At 35.3% G+C, this 21,738-nt stretch overlaps 1 protein-coding gene across 2 annotated transcripts in view; it reads left to right on the top strand.

Annotated features, from left to right (window-relative positions):
• ASCC3 (activating signal cointegrator 1 complex subunit 3) overlaps window positions 1-21,738 on the top strand; it is a 282,237-nt gene that overhangs the window by 32,682 nt on the left and 227,817 nt on the right. For both annotated transcript variants that reach the window (XM_064508824.1, XM_026122085.2), the window contains exons 5-8: window positions 15,155-15,275; window positions 18,234-18,441; window positions 19,184-19,325; window positions 19,911-20,036. In XM_064508824.1, the coding sequence (XP_064364894.1) occupies window positions 15,155-15,275; window positions 18,234-18,441; window positions 19,184-19,325; window positions 19,911-20,036 (597 nt within the window). The remainder of the gene's footprint in view (window positions 1-15,154; window positions 15,276-18,233; window positions 18,442-19,183; window positions 19,326-19,910; window positions 20,037-21,738) is intronic.

Raw genomic sequence — 21,738 nt, 5'->3', positions numbered from 1 at the left:
TACATTACTTCAGAAAAAGACTAAACTGGGTGTATAGATTTCTTTGTGTGTGTGTTTCCAACTAATGATTTAGTATGCTTTTCCTGTCAGTAGCACACTCTGCAAGTACTGTTCTCAGTATTGACTTATTTTTTGCATATGCTGAAACAATGTTTGCTTTGACGAGTAACCAGAATTTTAGTGTTAAATGTTAAATTTTACAAATAAAAAATTTTTAAAAATAAAAAAAATGTTCTAGTATCCAAAATTGATGACCTGAGAAACACTTAACTTTCATTTCTAACCCGAATTCTCAGGTCTGTGCGAGTGTGATCCCTGGGCAGTCTGAATATTTAATTTATATTAAGGAACTCTAATGTCTTCAGAGTTCGTATACTACTACCAACTGTGATGAATGCTGTAGCATTTCATTTTTTGCAAATTCTCAGATGCTGGTTTTAAGATTACACTTTTCACATACAGTGTATGTCCCAAGGGAGATGCTTTAGAGAGAGAGAGCCTGTATTAGCTGTGCACAGTGCGATCAGCTCTGTCTTGGTGTTGGACTAATACTTTTGGTTGGCTCAGAGTGCAGGTGAAGCTTGTTTTCATTGGCTTTGTAGACAGACCGTGACCTTACAAGCTCATCAGAAAAATGCAACATGCAGGTGTGAAAATATGTGTATTTATTGTTTCTGTATATTTTTTGCTTTAAAAAGCAATTTTTTAAGCATTTTGTCATGAAGCGTCAGCTTTGCAGAATGCTTAATATTGGCCTTTGCAAATGCTTAGCTCTTTAAGATATGAAACACTGAATGTTCTGCTGCTGGAAAGTCTGTTTTGCTTGTCACTAGCTGGGCACATCAGTCTGCTCTTGAGTGCCTCTGTGCTCCCAGAAGGTTTTCTGGTACCTGTCAAGGCCAAAGCTCCGCTTTTCCGTGTAAGCAGCTGCTCTTCTTGAGCTGCTGCTCTTCTTCCATGCTTAGGACTCTCAGCTGCACCTTTGCTCCTTGTCTGAAGCAGAACCAGAGGCACTCTGAGCGGCCCCTGTACATGGCTGCCTTTTTCCTTCTTTGCTTTTCATCAAGCCATTATTAGGTGGGGAAAGTTAAGCTGAATTTGGCTGCAAAATGAGCTTTAGTAGAACATGCGGCCAATAAAAATACTTTTAATAAATATCTAGTGCGGAAAATCTAGTGGAAACTATTTTTTGAAATATAAAATATAGCATAAAACTTGAGGGCTTAACCAAACAATACAACATAACTGTTGGTGAATGAGAAATTAAATTGACCAAAAACTATAGTCAGTGGTGAAAGGGTTTACTTTATTGTCCGAAGTGAAAGAAATGGGAAAAGCGAATACATTTTGAAAAACAGTTTAGACTTTAAAATGTTTGAGTGCTGATAATTCAGGATATGTATCATAAAAGCCTAGTCTCATTAAAATCAGTTTTCCTTGGTTTCAAAAGGGTTTTATTTTCACTACTTCTGTTATTCTGTACCAATTTTTTTTATACATAGGTGATTTCTGAACTCTGTGTATATGCATATCTGATATTTCACAGGCACAGCCAAAAAAACCCCCACCATTACAAAATAGGACTGTACTAGCATGTATTTCTATGTGCTATGGGAAATTTTTGCCACTTCCAACAAGGCTTTAATGTTGCCTTTATTTTTTTCATGAGACTTTCCCACAGAGGAATTAGATATCTGGCATTAAAGTCTCACAGGTTAGCCATTCTTTACTGGTTTTAACTGGTTTAATACTGCCAGTTTTACAGTGGTAATAATGTAGTTGCAATTGATATAAAGCAGGTATAGTAATAAATACACAAAACATTAACTAAAATTAAATGTTATTGGAATTTGCACAGGGTAGTCATATTGCGACTTTTTTTTTTTTTAAGATGGAAAGTTAAGTAAGATTACTTTGTGATTGTTTTGCTGATTTAAGACCTTTCACTAAACAGCTTGCCCTAGACAGAGCAGTTGTGTACATAAACTAATTTTTTATGAGTTGCTGTATTTGTTACTTTAGTTATTAATCATCAAGACTAAAGATGTTGTGAAACAACTTTCAAACATGCATTAATACAGGAAAAATGCAGAGGCAAAAAAAACATTTAAAAAATGCAGTTGGGTATGTAGATAGATAAAAAACAAAAAAGCCACAACTACAAAATTTTGTCTTAACTGAAAATAATTTAAAGACATCAATATCTGTATGTTTATAACACATTATAATGTACAGCATATGCAGCTCACAACTTATTGTAATGACAATCATTGTAAGCATTGCCAGATATTTTCAGTGTTACGGCTATACTGCTTAGTTGATCTTAGGTGGAGAATGTGTAGATATAGACTGCCTATTGAAAGGGAAAGCAGTTTGAGTAGATCACTTCACCAACGGTATATATAGTAGGCGATAAAAAATTTGGAAGAGGAGTTGCAAGAGGTCCGCCATATAGAAGGCAGAATGTGAAATGAAATATGGAAAACCAAGGAAATGAAATATGAAAAATAATTGCCAGTCTGGCTTGATGCAAGTAGCAGTAGCACAAACATATTTAGTGTGGCAGTAATATATCAACTGACTATGGCTTGCAGGAAAAGGCACGCAAATAGAGGGAGGGGATAGCAATGGACTGGCAGCATAATACAAACGTTTTGTAAATGTTGGCTGTTCTTATTAGTGAGGAAAAACTTCACCAAGAGCCTTGGTCACCTTTCAAATTCTAGGCAATATTTCTTCCGAAGCTATCATAGCTCTGCAATAACTGTGAGCTCTTAATTTTCACAGTTAACAGAAATGCATATGAGCATCAACTCTGAGCTATTGCACACTCCTTGTGAGACCTTCTTCAAATCCCAAACTGGAAAGATTGATTAGGTTCCACTGTTTATATAACAACCAGTTTGATGTTTGAAAATCATTGTACTAATGCAATGCCTTTATAAATACTGCACGAAAGCTTCAGGATGCTCTAAGTTATCTAATTGCTCCTGTTGGAAATGGAAGTTCAGTTGCATGTGAGGGCTTTAAGCAGGCACCAATGAGTAGCTCATTACTCAGTAATCATTACTCAGTACCATGAGTAATCATGAGTAGATTATTACTTCAGTAAATTTTTCAGTGCACATTTTTATACAAGTATAACTAAAGAGACTCTCAGCACTCTTTAGGGATGGGAATTGGCACAGGTTGTATTGGTATGTTGCTGTATCTATTACCTAATTTTTACTATCAGTACTAGGTTTTTTTTTAAGGTCTTTGAACCATTCACTTTTTGGGAATCTGAGATTTTTGTCATCCAACCCTTAATCTGGTATTATCTTTTGGCAACATTCAACAAAGCCTGAAGTGATGGTTAAAAGGTTACTGAAAAACTGCATAGGGCACTTAAGAAGTTATATAGGGTTTATTTATGGTTACAGAAGGAATTGAAAATACTTACTTAACTTCCAGAGATTATCATCTTTTGCTCCTGGTGTCATCTTCAACCTGCCTTACTAGTGAGTGCTGCTAATCTTACTAATGATCGTAAAATTAACTATGCTTTTAGGAAACCTGTGTAGGATCCTTGCTTGAATGTTTACAAATGATTATGAATCCCAAGCTTCAGAACCATAGTTGAGCAGTCTGTTAGAAAACATGGAAGTGTGGCATCTAGTAATTTTTCCAAGACCCCTTGTACTTGTATATGGGATACAGTAAAGAGCAGGAATTGATCATAGCCTGAACAATTTTTGAATAGTTCAGATTTCTCCTAATAGTTCAGTCCTCCTAAACTGTCACATAGAAGTTTATTCTAGGGAATTATTTGCATAGTAGAAAACAAAATACATAGTAGAAAATAAAATCCAAGATGTCTTTGCTATTATTTCTTACTTAAAATCAATCAACAAGTGTGGTAGCTGTAGTGCTTTTGAGTGAGTGTATTTGAGAGAACAGTTTCCAAAAGCCATTGCGTAACATCTGTTTTGATTTAAAACCAGCTAATTTAAATGTTCAATGATATGTGTATGGAACACCACATGAAAACTTTAGATACCATACTAAGTTGAGATAACTTTATCTGTGTTTTCTTCAATATATCATTAAATTATAAGATTAGTTTCAATTTTATGTATGCCTGTATGCTTGCATCACAGATATTTCATGTCAAAGCAGCTTGTCCCATAAAATATATTTGGTTTTAAGGTTCAAAGTGGCTCTTTCTTCTGCTTAGTAAAAGGATATTCTAGCCCTAACAAATTAACATATCACAAAGCTTATTCCCCCATTACTTGGTTCATAAAAAGCAAATATGCATTACGGAAAGTACAGGCATATGCGAATCACCCCTGTGGCGTTTTATCTTTGTCATCATCAAAGCTTCTAACTTGGTATGACTCTGGTTTTTCAAACTCATATTCTTTTCTTTGTAATTTTATTAAAATTGCTAAGAATTTTATATTCAGGCTATACAAAGCTTGCTTTTCATTGTTCTTGACCATAAGGCTTATCTGCTCACATTTTATGTGGGGAAAATAATCTAATTATTTTTGATAGTTTTCTCCTCTATTAACTTTGACTTTCTTTTTGAAATCAGTAGTATACAGCTCAGTTGATGTCCAAGGACTGTAGAAACCCCAAAGATGATAAGAAACTTTGTTTCTTTGTGAAGAGAGAACTATGCTGTCTCTCTTCATAAAAAGTCAAATTGAAGGGAGCTTGAGTGTTGCTTTTTGAGAACAGAACAAAAAAAAAAAATAAAGCCACACTGAGAGCCAAGAGTTTCTAGCCTACAGGTGCTGAGAGCTGGTCGCTCTCCTTCCTCTCAGTAACTTTTCCTCTTTCTTGTCAACTCCTTTACTTCAATTTTGTACTGAAAAAGAGAGAGCTTATTGTATCTTTGAGGTGGTGTGAGGCTTGATCTTTTCATGATAACTTTTGAATCAGCTTAAATATATCATTAAACTTAATGAGATTTTTTTCTAGAGTAAGCCAGACTGCAGTTGATGGAATTTTTGACTTTTTATTTTCTTTGATCCTGAAAAGGTCTTTTCAAGTCCAATTGGAGACACAAGGAACTACAAGACATACAGGAAATGCAGTCAGATGGCATCTGAAAGATTAAGGCTCACTCATTAACTAGACACAAAATCAAACTCCTAAAAATGATTTTATGGGGGAAAAAAAAAAAAGCAAATCGACAGCTGCTAGAGCCATAGAATTCACAAAGCCAGGTTTCCTGTGATTTTTGTGATCCAAGGTTTAAATTACCCTATTTCTAGTATAGTGTGAGTACTGAAGCTTTTTCTGCTGAAGAAGAGCTTGTATTGATGTTTTTACTGGTGTGTGCTAACACAGTTGAGCTGCAGTTTTTCAGAAAATAAGAGGAGAGTCAAAAAGAGTAGTCATCTAGATCATTCTCCTTTACCTGGCCGATAAATATCTCTGAAAACTTCTATCCCTTTGTTAAATGTAGAAATTGCCAAAGCGGCTTAAAACTTGTTTGGTAGTGACTCACTGACGGTGCACCGTGTGATTTTTTTGTGTGCCTTGTTTCCCAAGAAAACTAGGCTAAAAGTTAATCTTTCCTTACCTGAAGCCCCAGATAAGACTAGCTTTGTCCTCTTCTTTTCTGCACGCTCCTAAAGGAATACAGGAGGCGGTGTTTCTGACCAAAGCTTCCCTTGTTTTCTTCTTGCCCACTTGGGCACACAGCAAAGCAGGGTTTTGCAGTGCATGACCAGGGGTAGTCTGCATGAGCAGTGTTCATCTAAGGAAGCTTGCTGGGCCTGGCAAGCTATTGTGGAGAATCTTAAAATTTTGACTTTGCAATCCTAATTGGGATAAAACTAACTTTTACTATTAGAGTCTCATGTTTCCTATTCATCACCCACCACTGTTAAGCAATGTGAATTGAATGCTTGGCTTTATGGTGTTTTCTTGCACATTGTCACTATACCTTGGAATAACAGAAGTGTCAGACTACAGTTGAGCAGTTCTGGGCTCAAATAAATTGTTGTTCTCAGTTTGTCAGGTTTTGGAATTGTTTTCTTTTATGCATATCTGCAGGCTTTTTTGTTTTTCCAGAAAAGAATTCAGTGCCTGCTATAAATATTTTATAAATATTTTAAATCCTCAGCACTAAGAAAGTGTTTTGGACGTTTGATTCTGATACAGAAACTTCCTCTATAAATTAATGTTTTCTGTTGGTTAAAGTCAGAATTTCTTACTCTTCTTTCTAATTTGCTATTTGTCCTCAGTACAGGATGAAATAGGCATCTGCTGTCTCATAGTAAAGTTATGCTGCCTCAGATACCTTTTCTTCTTTGTAAGAATCTGGATTTGTATTACTGCAGTAGTGATGCTGGCATCTGTGTAGTATCTCTATAAATAATCATTCAGTAATTCCAAATTAGCCTGTAGCTTATGCGAGAACTGCACCTGCTTCCTATGCATAGAAAGTGGCAAATGTAGTGGTTAGCTAATTTTAGCATATTTTTCAAAATTCATAAACAGCCAATTCCAGAATGCTTCTGAGGATTAATAGTAGCTTAAGGAATCATGTAACAGCAAGTTTTTTTACACTAAAGTAAGTCTTCAGGGCCTCATTTTTAAAAGGCATGTCAGTGCCTGTTCGTAGCTGAGGTTGGTGTGTTTCTAGCTGCCTAAGTCTGTACACTAAATGAGCTGGTGGACGTAGCCTTGTAGCTGCATGTTGTATATTCCAAAATTCAGTGTGTTTACGTAAGTTTCTAACCAATCACCAGCTCATCAAATTGATAAAACATTGATGATGATGTCTCTTTTATGAATCCTATTATAAGAGGAAAAGGTCTTTGTTCCCGTTCCCCACCGCTACCCCTTAAATGATGAATTTCATAGTGGTTTAGTTTTAGGTTTCAGTTTCAGTTTGGTTTAAAAGAAAACTCATACTCTTAACACATGGCACCTATAGGTTTTATCTTCTACCAAATTAGTTGTGACATTTTAATATTGTTCACTTTGTTATTTTTCGTACTGTGGTTCATACTTTTCTACTTGTGTATAGTTAAAGTAAAATTACATATTTTTTTGTGGATACAGAAATATAGAAATAGAGGATGATGCCTATATGCTGCAGAGAGACAGTATTAAAAAGAATAGTTGGCCATGCCTTTATTTGTGCATTGAACTTGTACTTTTGCACTAAAAATCTGTCTACTGCTCAAGACCAGACTTCAAACATTTCTTGTTGCATTGCAAATGTACCAATGAAAGAAGTAACCAGAAGCTGAATGTTGAGTAAGAATTTGTCATGAATGTATTAGCTTTATGCAAATTTCTTTCCCAAAGACAATGTTATATGTAATCTTTTTCATCAGCTTCCATACCCAACCTTGTTCAGTCTGTGAAATAACAATAACTTCCAACTTTATTCTAGGAGAACTCCCAGAACTTTGCTGCTTTTCTTGATTTGCTTGTTTCCAACTTCAAATGTATTTTCTTTTGATTGACTGTTGAAATTGAAATCCAAAAATGCAGAGAGCAACTGCTTCCAAAACCCCCCAGAACCATCTTTTTGGATAGACTTATTAGACCTGTGATGACAAGAGCAACTTTTCATTCATTCTCCAGAAGCTGACACTGAATTCTGCTCAAGGCTGTCTGAGAAGCAGGTGCTTGTTGCGAGTGAGAATGCCAACCACGAGGCACACCGTTCTGCCGTGCCTGACCCCAGTGCTTTCTGAGATCGCAACATAAGAATTAATGCCCCCCTCTACGGCACTCAGAGATGCATTTTGTACACAAGTAGCTTATCAGCAACTGAGCACCAAAGTGCTTGAAGTGCTCTCTTCCTGTTTCTTAGTGGAGGCAGGCATAGTTATGCTGAGTTTACTAACACTGTGTGCAAGTCTCCTAGGTAAAAATGGTTGCAAGGATTGGAAGATCGTTTCTGTATAGATGAATTTAATGTTTAATCAAAAATGGTATGCTTGAAAGAGAGAAAGCAGGTTTGAGAGCTCTTTGAATTTTTCACCTGCCTAATACCTGTTTTTAATAACACTGTTTAAAAAAAAAAATGCTTTCTCTGCCTTGTCTTGTTTTAGTTAACCTGTATGAAATTTGACAGTACAGAAAATTTGTGTTTTGTTGTTAAAACAAGTATTCTTCTATAGTCTGTAGATGTTATCTCTGTCTCTCTCTGTATATATCTATGTATCTATATTCAGCCTCTATCCTGGATGTCTGTGATTTTGTTACTGTATCTCTTAAATAATATCTAATACGAGTTTTCCTGCCTGGTCTGAGACTCCTTGGGTACTTTATGCAGATAGCTTTTGCTGTGAGCATGTAGTCCAAGAAAAAAAAATGTATTTTCCCTATAATTTTTTGAAATGAAGAAATCACTTCAGTTACTTAATAGCCATTAAGACAGAACAAGTTTGAGGCCATGCAAAGGAGATGGTTGTTCCAAGGCTCTTTCTAAATTGTGCCTTGTAGAGCAAAATCATCTGTAGGCAAGTAAGCTAAGCTCAGGCATAGCAATCAGTAGTGTAGATGATACTTTGTAACCTAGACCAGCTGTTAGGCTACAAGGCAGAGAGATATAGAGAACCAGCATTGATGGTTGGCTGAATTGGATTTCTGTTTCATTCATTGCCTCAGAGCTATTTAGTAAACAATACTAAGACACAAGCAAGGCATTAGAATCACTTGTCAGTGGTTGTTCACATTTTAAAAGCAAAATATTATCTGAAACTTTTAGAATTCCTCCCACCTCCCACCAGCAGAAGCTAAGAACATGCCATGCTGATGGCAGATATATCATGAAATAAAATAACATTCGCAGTTCTGTGCCATATTTGTGGTCATGCTAAGGAGATGATTCTTCCAAGGTTCTTTCTAAATTTCACCTTGTAGAACTGAAAGTAAATATAAACTATCTTAATATTTAAAGTAAAACTCTTGTTGCAATCTTGAACTGTGAGTTCAACGGTAAGGATGTACTTTTTATAGCCAAGCCTACATCATGCATCTCATTGAGGTTCAGCTTTTTGCTTGTTTGCTGTGGCCTCAAGACTTCTGTCTCTGTTTCCTTGCCTTTTTCCATATAACTAGCATTCACTAGAAATTATTAGCATGGGAACCTTGCCTCACCATTCTAATGCAGTATGACACTTCTTGCTCCTTGCTTCCTAGATTGATTACTCATTACACTTTCTTCCTGATATTAAGGCTATGCACATAAACTGAAATTTAAGAATCAGTCAGATAAATGTGAGAGTGACCATATATCACTCTCATCTTTGTCTTTATGGCCACTGAGCAGTAGTTGAAGTCATCTGGGACCTTCATTATTGGAGACAGTCAGGGTTGCCTTTTGGGCACAATCTGTTACCCACTTCAAGGTACGTAATACTTTGGCTACTATTCAAGAAACTGCTAGTTGACACATGGTGTCTTCAACGCCTGCCATCTAGTTTATCGCATAACAATTTAATTAAAAGGTACAAAATAACATTCTCCAGATTCCTTTGTCTAGTCTCAGGGTCTTGGAGATTGGTGTTTCAGGACGGAATATATAACTAGCACTTGCTATCACCTCAATTGAAAGAGTTGTGGTCTGGATAACTATTGGCTTGGGACTCAGTTTTTTACCTGAGAAGTTACACATTGTTTAATCTTTTTTTCTTCAGCGATGTGAAGTTGTTGACAGAAAGTTCAAGTTACAGGCTTGAGTGCCAGAAACATGTGCCTGCCATTCAAATCTGCATCATCTTTATTTCAAATGTAAATTTCTCCATTGTCCCCCTCTTGGAAGGAGCACTTTAGAAGGGCGGCTGAAGCTGAGTGTAGAAATAAGTATGATGCCAGGAAGGTGACAAAAATATTTCAGAGAACTTGCTGTTACTTTGGTAATTTCTCCATTAAAAGCTGCTGTTATCCTGTCATCAACGTGGTCTCCAGCCGAGCTGTCCTTCTAGGACTCATAGCTTCTATTTAGTATTTCAATGCTAAACACTTACTCCTATGGATTGTTAGATTGGATATGACCCCAGTAAATCCTGGGTTTGATTAATGGAAAACATTCCATTTGGAATGAAACATAATAATTAGCATCTTAAGCTGCATCTGTTCCCAGGAGTACATCACAGTTTTTTCAATTTGCCTTTTCCTCACCTTCACTCGTGCAGCTAAATATATACACTTTTCTCAACAGTAGCTTCTCCTGAGTTGCAAGCAATAGATTTCAAGAGGAATATTCATTTTCTTTTAGTTGGTGTCTATAACTCAAGTCTACTTTTTTCACACTTTTCAGGATAAAATGTAAGCTTAGTACTATGACTAATTTTTTTTTAACAGCAAGGATAAGATGACTGTTAGAAGGGGAGAGGCTGCAGTTCAGATATTTTTGTGAGATATTAAAATTCATTATAAACACTTGTTTTGCTCCTGTAAGACTGGGTAGGGAAAATGTTCTAGGTGGAGCATAAGGGAAAAACAGTAAGGTGTGAAGAGTAATGGATCATGATTCAGTGGATTCATCTTTTTTTCATTCTTTCCATAAAAACAAGCTATCAAAATCCCCAAATGCTTAACCTTTGCAGTTAGAGAGTAACTTCCAACCTTAAAGAACTGCTGGCTTTCCTAAATAAGGTTGAGAGGGAAAAACTGACAGGACTCAGGTGAGTGTTGAGTCTCTTGTAGCTCTGCAGGCTGCGATCACTCATGACAATAATCTGTCTATGGGTTGTGCTACTCCTTGCAAAAAGTGACAGAGCGATTGCTTCCAGTTTTTCTTCCTTGCCACAAAATGATTAATTGCCCAGCTGGAATGGGATGCACCATGTTACTGTATCAGAAAGAAATATCTTTTGGAAGAGGGAGGATTTGAGGAAAAGCTTGTGGTTGCCATGGTTTTTGTTCTAATCTTTCACTTTCTGTTATATTGCAGCTATTAAAGTGGGTATTCTTTGAAAATGGAGATGGCTACAGATCAATGATGTGTATGAAAAAATTAAGTCTTGTTTGATGTTACCAAATATTCTTAAAATATTTTCTGCTCTCTGCCTTTTTAAATACCTAAGTGAGCTGGCTGTCTCCTCCTGTCCATGTTGACCAAACATGTAGCAGCCTGTAGTTTATAGCAGAGCAGAAAATATTCATTTAATTTTGGGAACATAGAATATGTGATTCTTTGTGTTGGAGAAAACATGTAGGAAAAAAATGACATTTAGCTCATCTGTAATAAAGCTTGTTATACAAATATTAAACAAAAATTTATGTAGCTGTTATTTTCTGTGTTTAGAAGAGCAGGAATGAGTGAATGAGATGTTGTTTGGGGGCCTGGTGGGCACAAATATTAACCCCATATTTGAGTACTGCAAATTACGAAAGTGTAAAGTACTTTGTGTTTACTGTAAAAATAGAATCTATTATGAATTAAATATTCCTAAGTAATATTATTGAGGAAAAGAGATACAAATGCTGAGAGTAAATGTCTCGAAATAAGTTGTAGAAAGGAAAATATGTAATTTCCAAAAATAAGTTGCTATTAGCATAACTTCTTTTTAAAGTGTAAAACCTGTAAGCTGGTGATTTTGAATAAGTTTTCTTTTTCTGTAGGTAATGTTAGGAATTTCTGAGCAGCTTAACTAGAGATAACTGTCCAGAAGAGCAATACGGTTGGTTGGGGGTTGGTCCCTCATCACTTGGAGAGACTTAGTACTAGGTAGGATTGACAGCCTTTTCATCAACTTTCTTAAGCTTTCTATTTTACCATACATAAATTGATATTTAGTCTTTCTCTGAGTATTAGTTGTGATGTTTGATTCTTTATGGGCATCTCCTACGGAGTAGGAGGGCAGTAACCCTAACCACCATCGTGAAGAACCCAGTGCTGTGTGTTACAAAATGCTAGTCTCCTATGAAGAATAATACAGTTCTATTTTGTAGATTAGCATGCAGAAGAACTGTAGTAATAAACAATCACTTCACTTTTACACCTTCAGCTGAATATCCAGGCTTGAGCCTGAACTGCAGGGCCCCAGGAATATATTAGAATTTTCTAAGTTCTGGAGGTATTGTGGTTTATATGGTTTTACAGCTGGTTCAGGCACTCCAACCTATGTCAACAATTTCATTTTATACCATTAAAAAACCCCAAAACTACTATAGAAAAGATATGTCTTAGCAAAAGGATGCCATTTTGTTTCTTGGATCGGGTATTTTCTGTGCCTTGGGTGTTTCATTTCTCCTAGAAGACATAAGGCAGTTTTGAATCAAGACAGCTCCTAATTTTCTCTTTCCCGCTGTTTGATTTATACAGCTACCCATCACTATAAAGGATAAGTGCTTTCCACTGCAAGACTGATAGCAGTAGTGAAGTTACTACTCTGTACAAACTTTGGCACCTTTTTCTCTTTTGAATAAGATAAGCTGTATTTTTTTAATTTATGTTTACTCTTTAAATTTTGATCAGGATTATTTGAATAGTATGCCTGCTAATATCACAAATATAATTCTTACAGTGGAAAGGGTTTTTTTTTTTTTTCCTAAGACGACAAATTTTGTGGTATTTCTGAAGATGCTGGGCTCTGGATTCACTTCATCTAAGTGGTATCCCATCAAATGGTGGCCTTTTCTTTCCAGCTCATAAATCATTCTTCATAACTTACCCTATGGTGCGTCTGCTGTTTTGATTTTTAATGGTTTCTACAATAACAGAAATTCAAGTTGTTGTTTGATAAGCTAATTACTTTGGAAATTAGGCTAAAGGCTCCAACGAATGTCAAAAGATTTTTCTGAAACACTAGAAGGTCTTGTGAATGAACCTATTCAATGGAGATATCAACATGTTCTTAGAAGTCCATACAAATAAGATACATAATTGCACTTTGAAAGAACAGCATTCTGTGCCACATGTTAATCCTTTAATTGGAAAGCAGTGAATTACTATACTATGAACAAGTCCTCAAATTCAGTTATTTCTGCTCTATGCATATTTTTTGACTTTATGCCTTCAATTGCAGGTGATGACAGAGTCTCATCTTGTTCTTTAGCTTATTAGCCATCTCCCAGCAGTTCCACTAATGTCTTGGTTTAGCTCTCAACCGTTGTTTTCCATCCATGATCTCTGGTAGGCTTCTAATGGATGTGGTGTAATCATCTTGTTTCTGATCTTGAACATTATTTTGCTTGCTCTCTTTTTCTGCAACATGATAATTCTCACATGCTTAGGTTGTGTGTACTGCCTTGATGAGAAGCTAGTATTTAAGCCCAGATCTGGTTGAAAATAATATAATAATATATATATCATTTCCCTGTCCTGATACTGTTCCAAGGTCAACAGAATATTGGCAAACTTGAGGCAAGTTTCTATTTGGTTCTGTATACAATTGGGCTATTTCAAATACACTTCTTTTCTTATTGCTTTTGTAATTATTCCTCCCTTCCTTGCCTTAAGTGCTTATTGTTGGAAAGTAACCTTGTTCTGAAATTTTCCACTACTTACTTGCCACTTTCTTTTGTACTGTAAAGACAAAGTCCTCTTACATCTTTAAATAATATTAGCGAAAAACTGGCAGCAAAGTGACAGTCAATAGCTATGCAAAAGGCAAGAATTAATGACGACTGTTAGAGAAGGCTGGATAGAAGAAAATCCATTATAGCTTGAGATCCTTATCGGCCAGTTGATACCTAGCCAGCAGTTCCCTGCCCTGTATTTTTTGTAGTTTGTTATTCCTGCCCAAGTATAGAATTTCATATTTGTCCATATTTATTGCATCCAGTCTCTCACCCCGCCCCAGTCTGCTTCTCCAATTTGCCATCCTTGGTTATTTTAATGGAAGAAATAGGGCAGTTTATATGTTTCAGAGCTGTTATTTCATGGTCTCTGCAGATTCTGACATCACTGTACTAATTTGCACATACCTTGTATTTTCGTTCTGACCCTGAGGACCAGGAATAACACTTTTTTCTTCTTTATTTTTAAATGATAGCTTATATTATGAAGTACAGATTGACATGAAAAAAAGGAGTCACTGATTTGATGAACTTGGCACAGTTCAAACATTTTGCAAATATATAAGGATGAAGCATAAAGTTATTTTGAGTGGCTCTCATGGGATGGTAGTCACAGACAGCCACAGCAAAAATCTTGATTAAAGAGTTTGCAAATTAAATATAGGGCAGTAAGAGATCTCTCTCTCCTTTTCTTTCTTAGGACAGAAATAATTGAATCCTACAATGCCAAAGTCTTACTCTTTCATAGAACATTAAATGATAGTAAATCATAACTTTTATTCTTACCTGAAAACCTGAAGTTGAATGAAAATATTAGTAACAAACTTAAAAAGCACTAAGAAGAAAGGTCCCTGTTTTCCTTTTTCAAAAACAAAAGCATGGGAAAAGATTGTCTTAAAAAGCATTAAAAGCCAAGGATGTGTTTTGAGTAACTTACCACTTGACTGTAATGTTTTGATTTTTGTCAAAGTACACGTGGATAAGAAGGACAAGAAAGTATTTTTGTATATTTTTTTCCATTAAAAAACAATATTATGTGGAAAAGGGAACTTTAAATGGGGAACAGTGCTGCTCTAATTTGTACACAAAGTATCTAATTTGATACACAAGTATCCTTTTAATTGTTTCTTCAAACTCCTCCCCTCTTCTATATCTGTCTCTGATTTTTGTGTTGGGTAGGTATGAAAAAATGCAGTAGCTATTTCTCTTTTTCGCTGGAATGGAAGTAACTTTCTAATTATCTGACATCTGTAAGAAAGCACCAGTTCTCTTGATTTACCTGGCTAGATTATAGAGGAATATATTTCTGGAATATTTTATGTAAATAACCATAAAGAAAAACATGTGAAGTTTAGTCTAGAGCAGAGTTGAAATTTATATAAAAATGTAAGCAGTCTTTTTCTCTCAAACAATTTTTTTTATTTAATAGGCAAAATTCATAGATTGTAAGTATTTCCAGCTGAAAATTTTCTGTAATTTTCCATTTTTGCATAGAGAATCTGGATGAATACTAGCAATGATATCTTTTGGACTGAATGACTTGGAATTGAAATTCATTAATGTATTTAAACTCATTGCCAATCCTGTTACCATGGATAGAAGCATTGCAGTTCTATTTGTAAATTTACACTAGTTTGAACAACGACTTACAACTTTTTCTTTGCAGTTATTTGAACTGCTAGGCCCTGAAGGTTTTGAACTCATAGAAAAACTGCTACAGAACAGATCTCTGATTGTGGAAAGATCTTCGACTTGTTCAAACGATAACAGGTTCCAGACTCTGCGAGGTAAGTGATTATAGAATTTTTATTCCAAACCAGATAAAAATGAGTATTCTAACTGCTCAGTTATATTTCAAGCAACAGTGCTATCTATGTGTATTTAAAAAGAAAGGAAGAAAATGGGGGGGGGGGGGGGGTTGTATTTCTGTAAGTGTATAGATCGTGATCTGTTTATGCAGAGAAGATAAATATATATTGCATATATATATTTTACTTTTCAGCTGTGTATGTGTATTAAAAAAGTATTAATGGTTACATTGTATCTATTTCAACGGAATGTTGCGAAAATAAGTTTCTACATTTCTGCTAGAATATAGAGGAAGAATATTTTTAATATTTTGGTTTTGAGAAAATATGACAGTGTTATGATTGTATGGTTTTTTTTTTCACTGAGGAGATAACCTTTCCTTATAGTATAGAAGTCAATGATATTTGAGTATCCTTTCTGAGACTGAAGATACTCTGCCCCAAATCGAGTTTACTGATTTTAATAAGGCTTTTTTTTTTCTTTTAAGCTGATCAAAATGATATTCTTAATGTGGACTGCAGTTTTATCTTTACAGGATGGCATTTGGGGAAGGAAATCACTTTTATTTGGAAAAATTTAGTCAACTTTGAATAATTCATGTCTTGAAAGCAAGCACAAGTCAAGGAATTGTACTGAATTTTTATTTCATATTTAATGGCATAAGGATTACTTCCTTTTAAAGCTACATTTTATTATTAATCTTTTAATACTGCATTAGTAAGTTAACTGTGAAGTAAATGTAATTCTCAATCACAGAAGACCTAATATGGATAATTTTCTATTCTAGGTATAACAAGTAATTGTTCTTGACTACTTAAATCCTGTTAATGCCTTGTTACAGAAGAGTAAACTTGTTATCTCAAAATGACTATGAATTCATCTGACATTTAAGGCTGTCGTTTTGCATGATAAAAGTAATGTTACTTTAGTAATGATGCCAGCTGCTTGATGTTGTTGCTTCCTGGTTGTATTGGGAGGATACTTGTGTGGCTACACTGGTCCCCTGTCACCTGTGGACTTAGGTTAAGGATCTAATTCACCTTTAAAAAACAAAAATATGGAAGTTTAACATAAAATTTTCTCTGTTCCTTTTCAATGTCATTTGCAAACAGCTAGGCTGCCATGAATGGATGGCCAGAGCACAGAAGCGTGGGGAACAGTAGTGGGAATTGAATGGTGGTAGGAATAAGTTCAACTGGTATTACATAGTCCCACACCATGGTTTGACCAGCCCTTGTTGGGTGGCAGGTGATGCTCACACTGAAGCTCTTGTCTTCTGCTCCTTCCAAAATCTCTGTCGCTTCCTCCTAATGTGGGATGATGTATTTGACTAATTAGGGAACTCATCAGGGTTTAAAAAAAATAAGTTGGTAGAGAGGAAGGAGTTTTCATTTGTTTTGTTTTTAAAGAATTAAGAGTTACTCATTCTAGGGAAGCTTGAAGATTTTATTGATTAAATTGAGACTTTTCTTTTAAACTGAAGAAGCTTGAAAGAGACTAGTCAAGTGGTATGGGGTCGGAGAGGATCTAAAATATTTGTGTTTGTTTCTAGTTTGGCTAAATCGTTTCTGCTCTGTACTGTGTTTTCCACTACAAAGAGAGGGTATTTTTTTTTAGTTCCCTTTAAAAACTGTTTTGCACTCTACAGTTGAAAAATGCTTTTTTGTTGACAAACATTTTCAATCTTAGATTCTGAGTGTTTGCTCTAACTTTATATTGAAGTGACTTTAAAAAAAGTTTGGAATTTTGGTGGCTGTTTGATGAGAGTTTTTATCCTACTAATGTTGCTGCTGGTAAAATTTTGTAGTGTAGATCTTTCTTGACTTTAAAAAACAGTGAACACCCCACAATAGCGAGTTGTCTTAGAGACATCCGTACAACTCTTCGCAGATCTGAAAAATTAGGTACCTCATGCAAAAATATGGATACAGTACCTAAATATACACTTGAGACTCAAGATCAGGCCTGCGTCTATCGTAAAATATACATTCTGTGAGAAGTAGGAGTTTTGTCTGTTACTACAGGTGAAACCTAAGTGGAACACATCTTTCAGAACAGTAGTCAAATGGGTTTATTTGATCCAAGAAAGTTTTCAGTTTCAGAAGTAGACTGCAAGAGTACATATATAACATAATTCAATTAAATACATAATATTCAATAAAACTTACAGAAGTTAATCTGTTTGCAGAAGTTTGAAAATATTGATGTAGTTAAAAGGAAAAAATATCTGCAAGACATTGCATATGAAAGTCTTGGTTCTGTCTTTGTGTTGAGCCTGGAGAAGAGCGATGGCCTAGAAAGGGCAAAGCATCTGGGCTTTTTCAGATTCCCTGCTGCCTTGGATTTATATAGAGTAATTGTACTGTAGTTTTGGTTGTTCTTGGTCCAATTCTGCTACTGATCCACATGAAGAGAGAGAGTCCTTGCAGTTGCATCACACAGGACTTCTTTTCTCATTTGTCCAGGGAAATTAAACTGGGTATACTTTCAGTGCAAGCGTGTTATCTGGTAAATGTACACTAGTTGTTATGTGAAGAAGCTGTTTGAATAAAAGTGCTTAATCTCTTTTCATACCGTTTTATTTATCAGTGTATACGTGTAAGAGGAGAATTAAGTGGCTTTTCCACTGTTGATGAAGTTATCATAAACACAGAAAGGATAACCCCTCCTTTTGTTGCTAGTTTGCGTTGCTGTCCCCCTCACTTTGGGATGCAGAATTGCAGTTGTTTCCTTAATAATGGTAACTTTGAATGTCCTGCCTTTGGGAGATGGGCTATGACTTCTTTTAGATTCTTGAGGCCAACTGGTGCATAGTCAGCCTAACTAAAACTAAGCTATCTTTGAAAAAAAAAAAAGAACTTTAAAAGGAAGCTGGAAAAAGAAAAAAAGATGGAATCCAGCACTTGTGGAGATGCATACCTCTTTCCCTGTTGCAGAACAGTGCAAGAAGTTTGTGGGAGAAACTCCTAAACCCAATTATGGTTGTCAAGTTACGATCCAATCTGAACAAGAAAGGCTGTTAATGAAACAATATCGTCGGGAAGAAAAACGAAATGCCAGAAAAGAAAAACAAGGTGGGGAAGATGGAGAAGTTTCTGGAGAAGGGTTAATGTGCTTTGATCCCAAAGAGCTGAGGATGCAAAGGTAATAAATGCCAAAAGTTGAAAAATGCTTGTGTTGTAATTGTTACTTCAGTATATCATTATCATTTATTTTCTTTTAGTTCACTTTGGTGATTAGGTGATTCTGACTTCAAGTCACATTTCATTACCAGTATAGAATTTTTTTAATATGAAAACCTAATTTTCAGGGTATGAAAGCAGTGATCTGCTTAATTAGAATCTTTTTGGTCGCATCTATGTGGGGTAGAGATGCAGATTAGAGAAGCAGGCCATCTTTCTTAGTTCCTGTACGTACTCTTCTAGCTTAAGATTTATGAAGTGTGTACTAAATGTATCAGAACTGTCTTTTTCTCCCCCCCCCCCCAGATTAATGAGTACTATTTTCCATGTTGCCATCTAAAGGTAGAAGGAATGAATAGGGGAGGGAGAGGATAAGGAGGCTTTTGTATTGAGAAGAATATAGTGGGACTGGTATTTAAACAGGAATACATGTTGCTGTATTGTTTAAAGAGAGGCAAAACTATATTTAGGAAAGCCTTGCACTTGTTGGATTGATTTTTCTCTAAGCATACTGTTATAAAAGCTGAGTTTAATCTATGCCACCTAATAACACAGTAAAATTTTTCTTGTTTTACCACAATACAATACTAGTCTTTTTGCCTGAAATTGCCACACTCTTGCTCTGACTTCAATATGCTGTATTCAGTTTTTATGAAGGCAGCCTATGATTGGCAGAATTATTTCAGTTATTTTTCTGCTTACAGAGAACTAGCACTTTTGAATGCTCGAAGTGTGCCGGTCCTAGGTAGACAGAGAGAGATGGACTTTGAAAAAATACATTATCCACATGTTTATGATTCCCGAGCTGAAGCTATGAAAACATCAGCATTTATTGGAGGTGCAAAGGTACACATTTAGTGCATGACCTTCCTTGAACAGTACATCTTTCACTGTAAATAATGTGCAGCAGGATTCCTTTTGTTCCTGTAGAGATTTTCCTACTAGTCAGAGCACTATGTATGAACTGCTTATTTGCAGAGGGTTTTACATACTTTTGTATATTCTGTTTTTATTTTGACTGTATAAGAAGTAATTTCACTCCTGACTAGTTTATTTGGTTTTCCTTCCAGGGCCTCTTAAGTCATTAAAGATGCTATTTTTCCTTTCTATTTTTAAGAAACCATTGAACTGACTATAACAAAATGAACTCTTTATGAAATTCCAGACTTAATGGCTTTTGAAATTTAATAAAATTAGATACTGAGTTTTTCTTCTTTTTAGAACCATTTTCTGAGTAGTGAAACTGATTATTTTCCATTTGGGGGGTTCTGTGCCATTTATAAAATGAATCAGTGTGGATATGTTTTATTTTGGATGCAGCCATATCATCTTTGTGAAAGAAAATGATAAACTGTTGTTTAAAGTGGGCTATAAATAATGCCATTTTCTGGTTTCATACTTTCAATTAATTTTCCTGTAATACTGTTGCAGGTGTTCTTACCAGAGACCATCCAGCGAGAAAACAACAAAATGTATGAAGAGGTGAAGATCCCCCACAGTGAACCAATGCCTATTGGTATTGAAGAGAAAATTGTGTATATTAAAGACTTAGATGAGGTGAGTAAACCATTTTAAAGGTTTTATATTAGCTTTTACTTTGCCATTACAACAACTTATTTGAAAAAAAGTTTATTAATTCTGTGATTTGTGATGTGAAAATCCAAACAGTTAGATTCTTCAGGACTAATTTTGAGAATATTCATTTGAAGATGTAGTTCAGTGATATAATACATTTGATGATCAGTAGAACACTTAAGAAGTTCCTGCTCTCAACAGTTTGTTCTTGAGCCACAGTTCTCAATTCCTTTGCAATTACCTGTGCAGCTACTTACAGTTTTGAGCTGTGAACGGGAATCTTAAAATGATCTTTCAAAAAAAAAAAAAAAAAAAAAAAAAAAAAAAAAAACCACCCATTCCATTCTCTTTTTGAAGTCCATATTGAGAAGTGAGTCCTGTCTTATGCCCTTATTTGGCGCAGACTGGCTTGTATTCATCCTGCATAGCACTCTTTTGCAGTCCATGAGAATAACAGTTTTATCATATGATATTTGTTGTGAGTTATGGTGTTAGGGACTAAACAGAGTGCAAAATTTTTTAGGATACTGCTGCTTCTTCAAATGGAAGAAGGCAAATCATCATCTGTAAGACTTTAGGGGCAGAAAGTGTAGAGCTGTGGGGAAAAATGCAAGTAAAACCAACGTTAACGTTTTAACTTCTATTGATTTTTAAATAGTGCAGAGGCAGAGATAAGGGAAAAATAAATTAACACAATAGCATCTCCAAATTTGTTATTAGTATCCACAGTCTAAAACTTGCAGTTTTGCTCCTGATTGTAATGTCAAATCTCTGTTCCTCAGATCAATGGAAAATTTGCTATTAATTTTGACAGCTATCATAAAGAGCAAGCCATATGTGCTTATGAAGAATGTTTTATGTTTCTTAGTTCTTCAGTAACACACAGCATTGGAAAAATGTTTCCCACTTTTTTTCTCTGTGGGAAAACAGGAAATGAGAATATAAATCCAATAGTGTTATGCAGGGTTCCGAGTAAAGATTGTCTAAAGATTTAACCATTCTTAAACAGAAGACAGTTTAATATTAGAATCTAAGTCTGTTCTTTCATGCTTGGTTGACAGTACCTAATGTCATATTTATGAAGTCACTAACAGCTCAACTAGATAGAAAAGCTGAGACACTGCAGCTGCAAAATGAGGCATTTTAAATGTTAGTTTTGCGCATGACAACTCTTTGCAGTGAAATATCTTTCTCCTAAGCATAAATACTACCTGTTAATCTGTTAACTTTTGTAAGTAATGTTTCAGGAGACAGTAAGTTGTTTCAGGAAAAAATATAGTTCAGGTCAAAAAAAAAAAACCTAAAAAATGGTTTGTGGATTTTTAAGATATATAATGGTTAAAATAAATGTTATTGAAAGCATCCATTATACAAATTTCATAAAGATTTAATTTTGTAGGTTTTGTATCATCAAGGGGTGTACTTTCTGTCTAATGTATTTAAAAAAAAAAAAAGTCAGTCTCCCCAAATTTTGAGATGACACACTTATGAACAGTTATCCAGCTGCAGGACTTGGCATATTCCCAGCTCTTTGAGTGAGGTTCTTAGAATCTTGTTGAATAGCAACTTCTACTCGATGAGGTAAAGAGGCTGAAATTGTCCTTCTGCCCAGTGTAGGCATTGTTTAAGATATAACCTGTCAAGAGGTAAGTATCTTTGTTAAGGCAAGGTTTCTTTTTGCTTT

Source organism: Dromaius novaehollandiae, chromosome 3, assembly GCF_036370855.1.
Source record: "Dromaius novaehollandiae isolate bDroNov1 chromosome 3, bDroNov1.hap1, whole genome shotgun sequence".
Taxonomy (NCBI): domain Eukaryota; kingdom Metazoa; phylum Chordata; class Aves; order Casuariiformes; family Dromaiidae; genus Dromaius; species Dromaius novaehollandiae.
The sequence above is the reverse complement of the archived record's forward strand: the minus strand, read 5'-3'. Positions and strand labels throughout refer to the sequence as shown.